Genomic DNA, 18,319 nt, shown 5'->3' on the forward strand with positions numbered 1-18,319 from the left:
ATACTTGCTTTCATCAAATGTATTTAAAAATGTTTTATTAATGTTTCTTTTTTCTGCTTAGGTATAAATGATTTGTTATGTACTAGCTTGGTTGTATTATTCTTTCAAATTCAGTATTAGTTGATATTTAATTGTTGCTTACTCTTAAATGTGTGCAAATGATTTGCTAACATTGACTTACTTACTGTTATTGGGCAGAATTATAGATATATATTGAATAAATCGCTCATGAGTTACTGTTGACATTACTGTAGAGTTGAGCCATGTTTCATTTTATTAACAAATACATATTTGCAGATGAGAGTAATCACTAAGATTTTTATTTTTATTATTTTTTAACATGTTCAACACTTAACATGGATAATACTGCAGCTAAAATACACACTGTAGATTATACCTTGAGCATGTTACAGAAAAATGCATCTCTCATGATTATTCTACACAAAATACATATTAACTTACAGTTTCTGCACAAATAAAATGCTAAATACTTAAGTTAAAAATGATATGTAATATAAAATGCATAGTTTTGTACATTATAGATGCTTATTGTAGTTTTAAGTGTTCCACAATTGCATTCTAATATTAAGCTGTAAAGTGTACTAACCAAAGACTGAAGGTAAAGAAAGTGCTGAAAGGTTTAGGGCAGGGGTGTCCAACCTTTTCAGTTGCAAGGGCCGCATTGAGTCAACAGAAATGGTCTGGGGGCAAACGGCAAGTGAGGACCAAAAAAAAAATAAAAAAAAAAAAAAGGTCTCACGTTAACTGAAGAGCAAAAAAAAAAAAAAAAAAAAAGGGTCTTTAATACAGAACGTGCCCCCATATTTTGTGTTTTTTGACAATGGGGGCAAAGATAAGCAAAGAAAATATCCATCTGATGCCTAGGGGCATCAATAGGATGATCCTGGGGAAACAGCTGGAGACATCATTAAGGTTTTAGGACTAGTAAGGCACACCCATTCACGCATGCCTCCACACAGGAGACGCTCTAGCTGAGAATTGAACGCGACAACGTCTTGCTGTGAGGCGACAATGCTACCGGAGCACCACTACCGCGGGTATATATATGTATATACACACACACACACACACACACACACATATATATATATATATATATATATATATACACATATATATACACATATATATATATATATATATATATATATATATATATATATATATATATATGTGTATACACCCACACACACACACACACACACACACACACACACACACACACACACAATGCATATGTGAATGTATCTATGCACAGGTCACTGCCAGTACTAAGCTACTGTGATGCTTGACCTTTTTGCAGATCTACCACTCTCTGCTGTCACATCTTGACTAGTTAGGTTACTGTTCTCACAGGCATAATTACTTGGGGTTTATCCCACCATTTTCTGACCACCTCAAGCAGGAGCTGAATTCTTCCATTTATTTTGAAATGTGGCCCAGTCTCCACTCAAATTAAATTCACCTTTATTCCTTTACTTCATCAAGAAGTACAACTGCTTTTCCATCAGCAGATTTCTTTCCCATGCTCTCATCATATCTGCCACATTCAACTGACCAGTACACCCATTGTTAATTCCAAATTCCACCTGAGTGACCTTGGTAGCGTAATTCTTCCCTTCCCAGTAAATGAAAAAAATCTCTATTTTCTAGTCATCATCACCACCACCACCACCATCATCACCATCATCATCATCATCATGGCAAGTTCACTGACTGAACTGCTAAATTCAATCTAACACTTCTTTTAAGGACTATATACCATGCAATGGGAGCTCATAACTATAAAGATACTAATATTCCAAAATCTTCCAATTGCTATTTCTCAGTAAAAAAACTACCATCACCAGAAAGCTACCATCACAAGAATCATTACAAACAACAGCAACAGGTGCCATTACTTCTCTGCAACTACTTTATGCCTGAGTTTACCTTTTCATCACCCTGCTGTCTTCTGAACTCTCCAGATGATTCCCTGTCCCACTGCTCCTTCTGAATCCTCTGAAAGGCACATGCTCTTCTAACATATCATCCCAAACAGAGGAAAAAATGTTCTTCTGGTTAGGGCAAACTTCAGAACTACAGCATCTCACATATTTGACTCTGCCATCCATCCTCATTCCCATATACCAACCTTTTCTTCCTACCATTCTGCAGTGCTCGGTGTGCAAGGATTTTAATGACTACAGTAAAGATTGCTACAACATACTTAGCTTACCTGGTGTCTGTGAAAAATGACAAATCCCCTCTCTCTCTCTCTCTCTCAGCTTTCTCTTCGGCTTAATGGTCTCGTCTTCCTTCAGCTCTTCTTTGCCGGAATACATCTACCGCGAAAATGAACGGAAGGGTGTTTTTCACGCACAACAGCTACAGGACGCAAGTCAGCTCTTCCTTGCCGCAAATACATCTATCGGCGTGAAAAGTAATGGGAAGGTGCTTTGGCGCATGTGCACACCAGGGAAAGGTCGCAAGCATTTAAAAAATGGAAAAAGTAAAACTTTAATTTAAGAGTTGCCGCATGGAAGAGGTCTGAGGCCACATGCAGCCAGGTGACTTGGTTGGACACTACTGGTTTAGGGGATGTATTATGGTCTACAAAGTCTGTAATTCCCAGGAAGGGAGAAAAGTATACATTGTGAAAGAGATTTTGTTTTTTATGAGCTCAGACCTTCTCAGGCTGGGATGGGTAGTTACGAGGAATGTCGGTGAAATAAAATGTTACTGCTACTGAAATTTACAAGGCTGAAAACAAGACTGGTTGTCAAGCCAGGTGGCTTGTGTTTTTCTAAAACATTATTCTTACTAAAAATGTGATTGTTAGGTGTTCACATGCAGCGCTAAGTGAGAAGTTGAGGGTCTGCAAAGACCCTGTTTGCTAACATAAAAATTCTGCATGCAAGTTACTGATCACAAAGATTATAAAACCTGTGTGACTTTGCTGCTTGGTGACACCGATTTGAAACATTGTGAAGGTAGTCTCCCAGTACTGACATATATGGATTTAAATAAAAAGAAAATGTTTTGCACATTCTGAAGCGTTATTCTTGAATCAAGACTAAAAGATAACTAATGTTATTTATGTATATTTTAAACTGCACGTTAACATTTTGGTGACATGCTTGAAATCTGAACTTTGATTTTGCTGCGGAACACTGGGGGAATGAATTTTAAGGGCCCAGCACAGAAAGTTAATCTGTGAAATCCGCACTGTTTTGTGTGGGATGGTCAGAGATCATACACTTAACTATTCAGGGTGTGCAAACATTTCCAGCTAGAGATGGGAAAATGGCTTTGGGGAAAATGTTTTTTCCTTTTTTTCTTTCCTCTCTCTTTTAGAGGACTGCAGTTCAAAGTAACAGTGACATTGTATTTATTGTATTGATAAATGACTGAATTTGCTTTTAAGTATATAATATGTATTGTTTTGTTCAATGACTGATCTTGATTTAAGTACATAATGTGTGCTGTTTTGTTGAATGACCGACTTTGTCCCACAAGAAATAAAGTTTATGAATATATATAAAAAATAAACAAAAAGAAAATTTAACACAAGAAGGCACCTTGTGTCAAAGGCGGTACCTTCAGGACAAAAAGGGAAGAGACATGATTGTTTGCTTTGTGCTGTTTTAATATACAACTGATATCTATGTTGTTGTGTGATGTCTGACTGGAGAGAGAGAGAGAGAGAGAGAGAGAGAGAGAGAGAGAGAGAGAGAGAGAGAGAGAGAGAGAGAGAGAGAGAGAGAGAGAGAGAGAGAGAGAGAGAGAGAGAGAGACACACACACAGAGAGAGAGAGAGAGAGAGAGAGAGAGAGAGAGAGAGACACACACACAGAGAGAGAGAGAGGGAGAGAGAGAGACACAGAGAGAGAGAGAGAGAGAGAGAGAGAGAAGTTAAAATTAGAGTTAAATTCATGATCCTACAGCAAGTTGGGATGTAGATCTGTTTCTGCAGAGTTACTTCAAATTCATGAGCCTATAGCATGTTGGGACGTAAATGTGTGTGTGCAGAGTTAATTCAAGCAAGGGGGGTGCTGTGTGAAAAGGCTGATGAAAACCTCTCCTCTGTCAATGCAGGACAACAGAATTCCTACCCATCCTTCCCTGTATGATGTGTGGACTGATATAGTTATTTTTCTTTCCTCTGAACTGCCAGGATCTAAGATCTGTAAAGTAAGTCTTAAAAAAAAAAAAAAAAAAAAAAAAAAAAAAAAAGGAGAGAGAGAGAGAGAGAGATAGGAGAACAAAGATAAGCAAACAAGATGAAATCCCTCCATATTTTATTTATCATAATTATTGTAAACGAAGTGATATTTGCATGACTGGTTTCATTTTACCTAGAATTGTTCTGGTGGGGTACTTCCATGAAATGGAACTTATGATAGGATAAATAGGGATACATTAATGAAGTGGAAAGGTATCTTGGAAAACGAAGGAAAACAAAGTAAGTGGAGAACAAATATCTGTATTTTATTCTTGGTATACTGAAAATCTTAAATGGAAAAAGAGACAGCATTAAGGCTATTACAAGATTCTAATAATAAAAAAACTGTTGCAACAGGTAAAAGACATTAAGGAAGCAGTTCAGACCAGTAAAAATGGATCCCTTTATCCTGTTTTGGCAGGTTGGAAAAAAAAAACTAACAATGGAAAAAAAGCAGAGACTTCTAAGGAGAATGATAATCCTCCAGTAGTTACTGCACCCCCATCCCCATATGCAATGGGACAGATGGCTTCTGTACAAGATTTTGCTTTTCTCAGACCTCTGCATTTTTGAACCCAAGGTCAGCCTGGTACTGTTACATCTCAGCTTAGGTTCCGCTGTTCCACTCTCATCTTTAGACCAGGCGTCTGCAATCACAAAGGTTTTTTTCTTCCTTCTTCCTGTCATTCTCAACAAGCATCTACCTTCCCAACAGGAGCGCTAGCATTTGTCTCCTTTGGCTCATCACAAGCGCTCACATGATAGGGTAGAACATGAGGCTATTGCCTCTGGAGAGAATCTTTTAGCACCTTTAAAGAAATTGGGGGCTAATGCTGATTTGCATACTATATCTAAATGTTTTCTAACTGTAAAAAAAAAAAAATAATGTTTAAGGAGGAATTAAAACAAAACTATAATAAAATGTTTTAATCCTACTGGAGCACCCAGAGGAAACTCACACAAACACAGGGAGGACATGCAGACTCCACACAGAAGGCACCTCAGCTGAGAATCAAACCGGAGAACCTCTTGCTGTGAGATGACAATGCTACCGCTGCACCACTGTGCCATCTGCATCATATGTGCTGTGCACATCACAGGGAGACATTCAGAGGTGGCTCAAAGATGGATGTATTAAGTCCTTTGAGGAATATGGTGACATTCAGAAGGCTGACTGGTGATGCCTGACTCTTAGCTACCTTACCTGGTAAGGGCATATCTTTTACTAGCCCATGCAGGTAAGACAGCTTTATTTAATCAAATTACCCAAAGTTGTTATGCCAGTCAAATCTCCTCTTTGATATTTCAGTATGTTAATAACTGTGCGATTGTTTAGAATACAACGTCAGCAAAAATCCAGTCATTAAAGCTGCATGCTTACCACTACCTTGGGGACCTTCTGTTAATGTACAGCTGGACTTTGTCCAGATAGCTAAAGTACATAATTTACAATATGTTTTAGTAGTTATTTGTATGATTTCTGCATGGGTATAAGCTCACCCATGTCACAAAGCAAAATCTGTAAATTCAGTGTACCTTGTACTATCAGTAGTGACCAGGAAACTCATTTCAATTCCCTGACCAGGGAGGTATATATATAATATAACATATTGTTCAAAATTACCATAAATAAACTAAACTAAACAAAATTCAGTTAAAATATTTATCACAAAAAAGACTTTATGTTGTTTATTTTTATATTAGGTCTTTTATCCTTTAAAAAACATTTGATGTTGACAGTATCATTTAAACCAGGGGAAATGTATGATGCCAATCAGAACTTCTATTCAGCTTCCCTTCTCTTAACAAAGTTTTTGTAACTACCTCCAAGGGGGTCTCGAGTCACTACTTCTATAATAGAAAAAGTGAACTCCTTCCAATTTACACATACCTCTGTGTGTTTATACAATGAGTTCTTAACATTTTTGATTTTTATAGCATAGCAATGTTCTCTGATTCTTTTCCTAAGAGTCCTTGTTGCCATTGTTACATAAAATGTGGGACATGCTGAGCACAACACAATGTATACTACACCCATGGTACCACAGTCACATCTTTCAGAGACTATTATTGTTTGTTCTAAATGTGAAACACAAACAATAGGACCTTCGTGGATAAACCTACAAGTGTTACATCCTAAACACCTATACATATCCCTCATTTTTTGTGTAATATTACTGTTCCTATGTTCAGCTTGATTTTTCCAACATTTGTTTAATACAATTATATTTTCTATGTACAAAATTAGGACCTGTACCCAATACTTTCACCGCATTTCCATTGCCTAAAACAACTTTCCAGTCATCTATAACAGCATTCATATTATACCATGACCCCCTCAAAACGTGCACGCTGATTGGCCAGTGTGCCCATTGTAAATCGAGTTATACTAATGGAAAAAGGTCCGGTCGCCCGGAATTTTTTCCCTTAGTATAACTCGGTTTTTAAAACACTGTCTCGCTATGTTAAATGGGTTTAACATAGCGAGACAGCTTTAAAATAAGCAAGGGACATCTCCGTTGCTTATTTTAACTGTCTCGCTATGTTAAACCCATTTAACATAGCTTAAAAAAGCAACGGAGATCTTTGCGTTCTCCATTGCTTTTGCCCAACTCTGGTGTACTGCGCAGGCGCAGTACATCAGAACTGCCGGATGCCAGACATCTGCGGAAGGGCAGTAAACAGGCATTATACTATGCCATTATTTAAGAAAAGTAATAGTTTCTTTTCTTAAATAATGTCATAATAGCAATAACCCATGCCTGGGTGTGGGTAATGCTAAATTACCCACGGTTGGCTTTGTTTGGTCCTGGGCCGCCTCGGGACCAAACCATGCCAGCGGGTACTTAGTATTACCCACACCCAGGCGTTATTGCTATAATATACAATTGTCCAAACTCATGTCCACACATAATCTGGGGATTTTCTGACACCCTACTTTTTTATTTTTATTCATTCCTTTAGTAGTGTTATTCTTCTTGTTAATAAATCCCTTAACCAAAATAGGTAAATAGGTGGAAACATGGTATCTCACTTCAAACTTATTTCTTGTTTGACTTAAGCAAAATGTCAAGTGGATACCCTATCTCCTGAAATAATGTGGAAATAAATTCCAGTTCAGCCAGAAATACATCATCCACTGTCATATGAGAAGCTCTAATAAGTTGTCCTCGTGGGATGTTGTTTTTCATCAAAGTTGGATGATCACTCTTATAGTGGACATAACTATTATAAAATGTATTTTTTCTGTTTATGCAACTAGTAAAAATACCTCTGTGATCATCCCATCTGAGGTCTACATCCAAAAAGTAAACCTGCATTCTACCTTCCTGAACTGTAAATTTCAAAAACGCAGTACTATGATTTATAAAATCCAAAAACCTTTCCATGTCAAAGCCTTGTTTTAAAATGAAAAACAAATCATCTGCAAATCTATGATAACAAATAATTTTATCAAAAAAGGGTAACATGGGTAAAATATCTCTATCCAACCAACCCAATACGAAATTAGCAAAGGTTGGTGACCAACTGCAGACCCCATAGCAACCTCTTCAATTTTTTGTAAAAAACATTATAAAATGTAAAATAATTATTCTCCAAAACAAACTCTAAAAGTGTCATAAGGGTTGCTATGTTGTCAGCTGTAAAATTGGTATATTTACCCAAAAAACACCTAAGGAATGCAACACCCTCATCTTGGGATAGACATGTGAACAACGAGACTACATCTACTGTAAACATAAAAAAACTGCTGTTAAAAGAAAGTTCCTACTTTCTGTAAATAATCTAATCTGATTCCGGAAATCCCATGAATCAAAAATATATGTTGGCATAACCTGTACTAAAGCATTAAACACATGGTCTAAATACAGAGAAATACACTCTGTGCAACTTCCTGCTGCTGAAACAATAAGTCAAAAGGGGGGTGTGTAACACTTTTATGCAATTTTGGTATTCCAAACATAATACCAATTTTAGGATTTTCAACATACAAAAATTCAAACAACTCATTGTTGATTTCACTATTCATCAATAAATCATACAAAATATTATAGATGTACCCATAACATCTAGTTATTTCATATTTTCTAACACTTCTATATCCGTCAACATTCTGTAAAATTCTCACCATTGCATCGTTATAATCAGTAACATTCATTACAACAATCCCACCCCCTTTGTCCACTTTCATGTAGTGTATATCACTGTTTTGAACCAATTCATTTAAAGCCCTCTCTTCGCTGCAGCTTAAATTATAATAAACGTGCCCATTTTTCTGTTTCAAAAGTCGCCTAATGTCATTTTCATAATGCATTTCAAACACATTAATAGTATGCATTAGCGGTGGATTAAAAGTAGAAGATTTGCTAATACTGCTTTTTAAACCCACATCATTCAAAATGTACATCAAATTTAATTTGTGTGTATACAATTTTAGCTCAGGTTAGTGTCCTTGTAGTATTAGCTCTTTAACTGGGTTGAAAATTAAAGCCCAACTGTGAAACCAGTATGCTAGTCAGTTATTTGAAAATCTGACAAATTATAAACACATATATGCGGTACTCCTGGGCGTACCACTCTGGAATCAGTCACTGTTTTTTGTTCCTGCTCCTTCCTTGGCTCTGGTTTTGATATCCCTTGCTTCGGCTCCGTTTCCTGTTTACTTGATTCTGATGGCCCCTCAAAGAAAAAAAAGAAGTACTGTTTTGATTTTGTTTAAAATCAAAGTTAAAGTTAGTAGCATTGTTAGATAATGATGATTTCTCCCTGTTGTCGTTCACCGCCGCCACTTCAGCATTTGGAGTGATGGCTCATTCAGTTTCTAACTGCCAATTATCGTCACTTCCCCTTTTATATTTTGTCCCATTTAAAGGACCAGCTGTTTCAGAAATTACATTTTCTTGTCCCCGGTCATTCATATTACACTTTATAGCAACAGTGTCATTTCTAACCTGGAAAGCTGTTTTATTTCCATAAGATGAAAAATCTGCATATGCATTCCCTTTTTCATACACTGCCAAGTCATGATTTGTTTTTTTGGTTTTATGCTGGACCAAAGCTTTCTCAAAGTTAACAGTCTCTAACACTTGATGGTAATCAAATGTTAAATCAGTTCAGTTCTTAAGTTGTTGACTGACCATTCTGTCAGTCCCTATCAATTCATCTCTTAATTATTGAAGAGTTACTGAATTGTTTTTTATTAATAGTTTAAGAAACTCACTGCCTGCATTGTTAACAAAGGTAACAAGTTATTTCTAGAATCGTATATCTATATTAGTTCCGTTGGGCAACTTGAAAAACCTTAAACCCTTTGGAAATATAGCTGACTTTATACAATATTCAAAATATTTATTTTCAACATGAACCGCACAATACCTTTTGAGTCCCTTTTCCAACTTTTCTAATAAGTTGGTTACATTATTCCTGACATCCTGTAGTTCCGGTTCTACTCTGCTACTGGAAAATGGATCAAAACTGATATTTAACAATTTTTCCACATCTCCTTGAGGACCAGAGTTGGTGTTCACCTCTCCAACTGGGCCTCTAAAAACTGCAGTATTGACACCACCGGAGAATTCATGTACATTATCTCTCATATTAGATGAAATTATCCTTGATTCTAGCACTCAACAAAGCTAGGGACTTTTGCATCTCACCTACCATATGTGCCAGTTCTTCCAACACTTTGTCCTGATGTGTGGCCATAGAATGGATAGTGAAATCCAGAACATCTTCCTCCAATGCATTAGCCATGGAATAATTGCAAAATAAAGGCACCAAACTCAAAAACAGCAACTGAAAACAGGCTAGGTGTAAAACTCAACCAAAACAAAAAGAAACACCACTAAACACAGAAAGAGTCCAAGCAGATTGATGTTTTGTTTGTAGTGTAGTTGAGCTTTAACAGTCGCTATTAGTCAGAAAGACTTCCTCAGAAACACAATTCAACTCAACAAACAATATTCCACTTTAAATAATGAATACAATTAAAGCACAGTCCAATCAGCTCCAACATACAAATAGAATTCAATGTGCCTAAAATTAAACATTTAAACTCCTTATAAAATTTGATTAATGTTATAAAATGCATCCCTGATATAACATATTGTTAAAAATTACTGTAAAAATGAAAATAAACAAAATTCTTTTAAAATAGGACACGTTTATATATCCTTAATAGCTCTGTCTTGCTGAATTGCTTAATTAGTTAGTAATTCAGCCACTTATGTTTTCATTAGCATATTCTGCCCCTTACCCTTGTTTTAAGTGTGAGCACAAAATGCAAGGCTGCTTAATGAATACCAAATAGTGCACTGTTGTGTACATGACACACACAATAGCAGCACTGAGTGCAGGGCTACTTAATGAATACCAAATAGTGTGCTATCGTGTACAGAACATTCTCACAATAGCAGTACTAAATACAAGGATTCATGAATATAGTCCTTATATCTTTGGATAGACAGACATCTAAATATATGAGTAATAACACACAACTGTTCCAGTGTTAGTAATCTGGGGATAAGTAATACAGTGATTGATAGTATCAGTCACTATACCGCCATAATCTGATATTTACAATACATTATTTGGCTTACTTGCTTTTTCATTTATCCTCTGTACTGCTTTCATTGCACATCCTGGGTATATTGATTAGTCTATCTATGGTATTACATTGGGATGAAACGTCTATTCTTGAAATGACCTCCGGTTTGATAACAAAGTAAACTGCTATGATCTTATTATCCTATATCAATGCAACAACATCTCCCCTAGTGACCACATTTTCATCTATCATTACTAACAGGCTCCTGACCACCCAACCTCACCTTCCCTTCAGCCTGTATCACTCATCTCACCTTGTTTCACTATACTTTTCCTTAACATCAATATATGACTGAAGGTCAGCTTCATTTTGAACATGTAAATGAGTTGTAATATACGTGTAAATGAAAGACGATAGACAAATGCAGTTATACTTTTCTAATATGTTTTTGCAATGTTTTATTAACCTGACCTCCTACTTGCATGGCCTGGGTGAAGCCTGAAAGTGGCTGACTGAAATCAGTGCTCTACGCTGGTCAACAAATAGCAAATTAATAAAATGACTGTTTCAGGGAAGGTGGAACAGAATGGATGAGTCTGACAGTTTGTTTTTATTTTCAGAAAAAGACAAAATGAGGGCTGGTCGTAATGGCACTTTCATATTTTCCTTGCAAAAAGGAGAGCAGCCAGGAAAAAAAAACCCTGTCGTACCTGTGTAAGTGCAGATGGCTAATGCTCTGGTTTATTAATCAGCTGCTCCTTGTGCCCATGGTACAGGGTTTTATTTCCTCTAGCTTCATTTTTATGTATGACTCACAGCAAGTCAACTCCACAGACGTTGCTCCTGGGTTGCCCCTATAGGACGCTGTTTATCCAGTGGACTTGCATGGCTAACAGATGTTTTTTTTTAATTTTTCTACAGTAAAATATAATACTTCCTTCCTCTAAACTATGTCTCTTATGTATGTTTTTTCCTGTTTATAGCTTCAGTCTTAGGTTTGGATTATTGGCTCATGTGTGATATATGGTTTGGTTTCAGACTATTAATGCACTTGTGACACTGGCTATCACATGGAATTGTTTATGTCTATCTATTTATGCACACAAGCATATACACAGACACACACATACACACACACACACACAGACACACACACACACACACACACACACACACACACACACACACACACACACACACACACACACACGCACAACACACATAAATACTCAGAAACACACACACAGGCATATCCACACACACACACACACACACACACACACACACACACACACACACACACACACACACACACACACACACACACACAATGTTTGTATGTCATGCCCCCCCCCCATTTTCTCCTTAGTTATTCACTAATTTAGTTTTTTATGTTTCTGTCATTTATAGCTTTATTCTTTGTTAACTGGTTAATTCCCACTAGGTGACACGTGCTCATTTCAGAGGTACATATGAACCTTGTTCTGGATAAGTAAGTTACGTGACAGACTGTATTTTGCCCATAAAGAAACCTTGGTTCAGTGGGAAGTAACTTCTTATTCACAAATTAATCAATATCTTATAGTTATTAAGTTTACACCACAGTTGGGATGAATGAACATAACTTTCAAGTTATCATGCTTACCATATAATCCAGGTCTCTGCTTTGATAATTTTTTGGTTACTTGTTGGCATAGTTGTCTATAGTATGCATTATAATGAACATGTACTCATTAATTTAAAAACAAATTATCAAATTCTGTAACAGGAGCAAAGTGTGTGCACTTACGGTTTATGGCTAATTTAACAGGGTTGCTTGTTTCCGTAGACTGATTCTGTGCCTTGTAGCATTGACAAGTGTAGGACCCTTCATCCTGTGCTGTAGCATTCTGTATGACGTACTGAACAGCAGATGTACTGGAGGAGTGTAACAGATGCCCAAGCCATTTATTATCTTTATAGAACCAACAACGTGTCAGGTTGTTTCTGCTGTTACTGCTGTTACATTCGATAGTCACTTTACTTCCAATGCGAGTTTCCTCTTGGGGTATCACACGTATATGTGGCTTCTCTAGAAATTGAACATAAAAGAAGTCAATAATTTAAAGTGAGCAGATTATTATGCATGCTATCTTTATAAATTTAAAAAGTACGTTTCTGGAAAAATGCTAAGTTTGCACAATAATTCATTTTCTTTACATAAAGAATTCCAGTAATTGGTAGACATGGATATAAAGAAACTAGCATAATGACAGAAATAATATCTTGTATTTTATGCCCTGAAGGGTTGAACTTTATTAAATGCATTTTGCTGGGATCGGTGCTGTATAATAATTCACTAGGATGAAAGTGAGGGATAATGAGGAACTCTAAAGCCTGTATTAATCATGCTTGTGAGGAAACTAAAACTAAATTAAATGCCTTAAATTAACCACTGATATCCCATCACATCAGCATAAAAACAGTTTCTACAACAGTGCTTGTGTCTCTGTTGAGAGGATTTCATATTCAATATACTGCCTGGTGGACGAACAGCTTTGTGCAGACAGCTAATGGTTTTGTAAAGGGAAAGAGTTGTAGGGACTGACACATCATTAGACCAATCTGGGTTCTTACAGGTGTACAACTGTGTGCAATATGAAGGTGAGAAGTAAACAATACTATTACAAAGTACTTCTTAACACTGTTCATAGGTTCTTAGATTAGTACTAGGCTAACTGCTCTTGTGGGCCATTTTAATCTTAGCCAATTACCCTATGTGATACCCTGTCAAACCCTGCACCATGTGTTTGTAAGGTAAACACCTTAACTATTCTGCCAACCTCCCTCCCAGTAATAACATAAATAAAATAAAAAAAAGTACTCAAGTAACATTACCCATCACAGCACCCCTACACAGGCCATTCTGCTTCCAGGTGCAGAGATTAACACCACCTTTTATGCGCGCTTCCTGAATACTAGATCTCTTGGCTTGCACTGCTCTTCGCAGCTCTGAAAAATGGAACTCCTGCTGTAATTGCAGACTCTCACATTAGTGTATGTGGTAATTTTAAGAATATCTTCAACTTGTCACATATTGCAGATATCTGAACTAAAGATTCAAAACACTTCTCTAGCTTTCATCTGGAACAACCTAACAATATTTATCCCTTTTACTGTCAATATCCTAATATTTGCTTTTGTCAGACCCACATCTCCATACCAATATTTTTCAATCTATAAAGAGAAGTTAAATATTAGCCAGGAATTCTTAAGGCAAGCATCAACATTTCAGTTTTAAGGGGAAAGCATACCTGTTGTAAATAGTTTTTTTGTGGTCAGTTCTTTCTGAAATTGGGTGAGGAAATATTCTGACTTCACTTCTATTTTTCTCTATGCATGGTCATCCCAAAGGAGCCTGATAGAGCTGAAGGTGCTATTGGTGAATATTATCTGCAACAGGACCTGCTACATTAAGCTTCTTGCTTTCAGGTACAGAATCTAATGTCTCTCTTTGAGCAGTAAATGTTTGAGTTTCTACCATCTGAATTTACATCTAAATAATATCACACCTCATATTTTTCCTAACTATTGCCAGATTAGCATTTGCAGTTCATTAGTGTGTTGTACTGATAGATAACTCTGTACATGTAAAAATTAGCACATTTCTGGCGAACACTTTGCTAAGTTTATGGGATAGTAGATGATAGTTAATTCTCTGCTTATCAGTTGGTGATAGGTAACATTTTGGGCAGGATTCACAAAGCCTCCATGTAAGAGTTATAACTCATACGGAGGCTGCAGTTAAACGAATGATGTCAGCATGCTTTGCATATTCATGAGACCATGCTGAATCACACCTAAGGCTAACTGCGGTCGTGTAAGACAGTAGGGCGTGTCCGTAGGCGAGCCCTGTAAGCGGACACGCCCCAGAAGAGGAAAAGTGCCCAAAGTAAACACCCACGACAGGAGTCCGCGGAAATGTGAATAAACAGAACACAACACATGCCCCACAGACTATGAACAGAAAACATATAAATAAACATGTTATATATTTTTTTTAAATTGTAAAATGTTTAACCGTGAGTGCGCTCATTTGCGGGCATGCCCGTAAGCAGCTACAGTTAGCAGTCAGTGGGAAGCATATAAGAACTAAATATGCAAAATAAACCAGGAAGCAATATCATAGCGGTAGAGATGTTGGCTGAAGAGCAGGCATTCATGGTTCGAGCCCCCACAACACCAATTTTTATTTTTAGCAAAATAAACACGAAACAAGTCCCTGACAAATATGTACACATAAAACCACATTTTATGTAAAATGCAATGAAATAGCCCATTTATATTGAAGAAATGTGAGGTAACAAAAGAATAAAAAATGCCAGATGTGCCCATAGCTGAGCTACAGTTTAACAGGGTGAGTGCATCTGCCCATAGACGAGCAGTGGTTTAACTGGTGCAAAATGAGTGCCCGTAGCTGAGCAGTGGTTTAACATGCTAAATTTATGTGCCCCTAACTGAGCTGAGTGTAATATCGTGCTGATAGCCAAATGAGGCTTAAACCAGCGTACCCGTTTGCGCAGAGCTGCGCACTCGCGAAACAAGGTAACCGGCGGGCAGCGTTGAGCAAGCATTATCAAAACTGCCTTTACACAGACACACCCCTCAGCATGTCTAGACAGTCATGAAAAATAAAAAGCAGTGGCCAGGTTCGAACCCAGGATACTATACACCATAGTCAAGGTACCAAACCACTAAGCAATGACAGCAGTACCTAGAAATGCAATAATAGCTAATATATAGGAATGAATACAAACTGGAGCATGACAATGCAGGTTTACTGAAGTTGATACAATTCCAAAATGGCCAATCACAGATATGTGCGGGAAAAACGGACTATATAAGCCCCATAGGTGGGAATACACAGCATAAACAATTGTAGAACTGAACTGCAGGCAGAATGACAGGAGTAGGAGAGGGTAGTTGCTTTCGAGCACAGAGGTGGGGCATTGATGAGTCCAGGTACATGGTCTGGCTCCTAGTCCACAATCATGAGGCCCAACTCATGCAGGGCCAGGTCCTCTGGGGAGCATACATTGCTAAGGCGTGGGATCGGTTGGCTCATGATCTCACCAGTGCCACAGGGATTCCAAGGACTGGTGAGCAGGTCTTTCACCACCATGAGGACCTGAAGGGCACAAGCAGGACCAACTGAACCTTTGGATCCAGGAGGCCCGGCAAACACTCAACGCCCCACTACTGAGTAAGTTACATTTAATTATGTATGTAAGAAATTAAACTAGCTGATATTATGGAGATGTGTATTCCAATATTACTTCATTTATATTATAGCTGCAGGTGTCCGTTCTCAAAGCAGAGCCTATGGTGATAGGCTGAAGTGCGGTTCGCCACCAGGCAGGTCAGTTATCCACTACCAGTAACTGTAAAAGAAATATAAAAAGTATGACAGTCAGCAAAAGAGTGCAGTGTAGTCACTAAGGAATAAAATGTGCAAGTAACAGTGTGAAAATGTCTGCAAGTATTGCTTGATTACAAAAGTGTGTTTCAGCCTATAAGTTAAACCGAAAAATGAAACTGTCTGACATAAATTCTGAAATAAAATGCCCACCTGTAAGAAAATAGTCATGCTAAAACCTGCAGCAGGCTGAAAAGTATAGCTGCAGAAGATGATGAAATCACATGTGTGCAATATATCCCTGTTGAAATACTGAAACATGACAGACGTGAGACTGCTGGAAAGGATTGTAATAACTACAGGTAAAAACATGTCAATAAAGCCTAGAAGTAAGTACCATCCTGAATAGTAATGCAAAATGAAAGCAAGTGAGAGTGTGAGAAAGTGTCATGAATCCAGCAATACAGTAGTAATAACCCTGAATAAAGTATACTGCAGTCAAGACAGAATGGAAATACATGTGAGAATCAAAACCAAACGGCGAAATATGTTCAAAGTGTTGCTGCATCTGGAATGTGTATCCCAAAATCTGGATATATTTGCTCTCAGTCTGCAATATGGAATAGGATGATTGTCTGATATACCAAACATCCACACTTGTCACCTACAGCTATATAAAGCAAAATGTAGCTTAGGATGATGTAGCTGAACAAAGCTAGATATGAATGTGTATGAAGAACAATAAAATGTATATTGATGTTGCAGTAACAGTCCTATCACCAAGTTGAAATAGTTATCATATAGGAAACTGTAGTTAGAACAGTAGTGTGTATATATCTGTAGCTATTAGAAATGTACAGCATATGTATTGGTATTTGAAGGTGTTAATATTATTTTTCTTCACCCACCCTATAACCACATATAACCCATTCCACGTAGAAAATAGGTATGTGCAATCACAATTAAGATCCCTGGGCGTTTGTCCTGTTGGGTCATATATATTTGCATGTCCGTTGATGCATCTGCCCTGTTCATACATCCAAACCTGATGGCCTGTTGCCATCAGTTAACCTACATGTTGTTGGACTGTGTATTGCTGTTCAAATTATGCATGTGTTTATACTGCGCTGTTCAATGAGATTGTGAATATACTGGTGTGTTTGGTTAATGGGAATACTAATGCATGCTGATACAACTACTTGTGAATGGTATTATATGTCACTAACCCAAACTGTCATGACATAATGCAAAATATGGGGCGACAGGGAAGGCGGGTTCCAGCGGACCCACCTCTCCCACCTCAGCTGGCAGTGCACCTGGCACTAGTGCTGAGTCTGGACCCTTCTCCGGTGGCCCTGTGCCACCTGCGGAATGGAAGCACTGCAGGGGATGGGGCTGCGCCCCCACTCTGCAAGGAGTGTGGCCAGAGGAGGGAACCACCACTTACCCCTCCGTGGCGTCCGGACTGTAGTGCGTGGGGAGATTCCGGGACTCTGTTCTCAAGCCCCTACACCAGCTTGAAGGCTGAGGTGGCACAACTAATGGGCATGCCTGTTGCCCGGCCTACACAGCCCTGTCCTGGGCAGTGAGGAACAGTGGCAACTGCACCTATGGGTGGGGATATCAGTTCCACTGTTGCCATCTGTGGGCTCATGGACTCTGGATATCAAACCTCCGTCCTTCAATTGTGTAACCCCCCACACACGTGTCATACACCACCCCTGTATGCGTCTTGACTGTCTTGTCTGTTTACCTGCCTTACCTACCTCCCCAGCTGTACCGATTTCCTTCACCTGACATACCACTCTCACCTGAAAAAAAAAAAAAAGGGCACTCTGTACCCACAAAAATTACGCCCCCATCACGTAGCTGCCCATTCCGCGCACACATGTCTGCTGGACATGGAATCTATCAATTACAATTGTCACATGTACAATAAGTATTTATTGTTGTCCTGACACCTCTCTCAGGGTGGAAGGTTTCAAATGTCACCAAATTACATACATATGCACAGCTGTTGCTGATGAAGAAATGGGCAGCTATGGGCCTTACCTACATCCTCCTGCACCAAATCCCAAGCTTGTTTCCCTACTGTCTTACCCTCTTTGTGACCCTTTTTTCACTACTTTTCCTGTCTCCCCATTTTTGCTTT

At 38.0% G+C, this 18,319-nt stretch overlaps 1 protein-coding gene across 1 annotated transcript in view; it reads right to left on the reverse strand.

The window, feature by feature from the left end:
• LOC122815369 overlaps positions 1–18,319 on the reverse strand; it is a 161,978-nt gene that overhangs the window by 131,969 nt on the left and 11,690 nt on the right. The window contains exon 2 of the mRNA XM_044087829.1: positions 12,562–12,843. Coding sequence (XP_043943764.1) covers positions 12,562–12,843 — 282 coding nt within the window. The remainder of the gene's footprint in view (positions 1–12,561; positions 12,844–18,319) is intronic.

Source organism: Protopterus annectens, chromosome 1.part1 (assembly GCF_019279795.1).
Source record: "Protopterus annectens isolate FY-2018-M chromosome 1.part1, PAN1.0, whole genome shotgun sequence".
Lineage (NCBI taxonomy): Eukaryota > Metazoa > Chordata > Ceratodontiformes > Protopteridae > Protopterus > Protopterus annectens.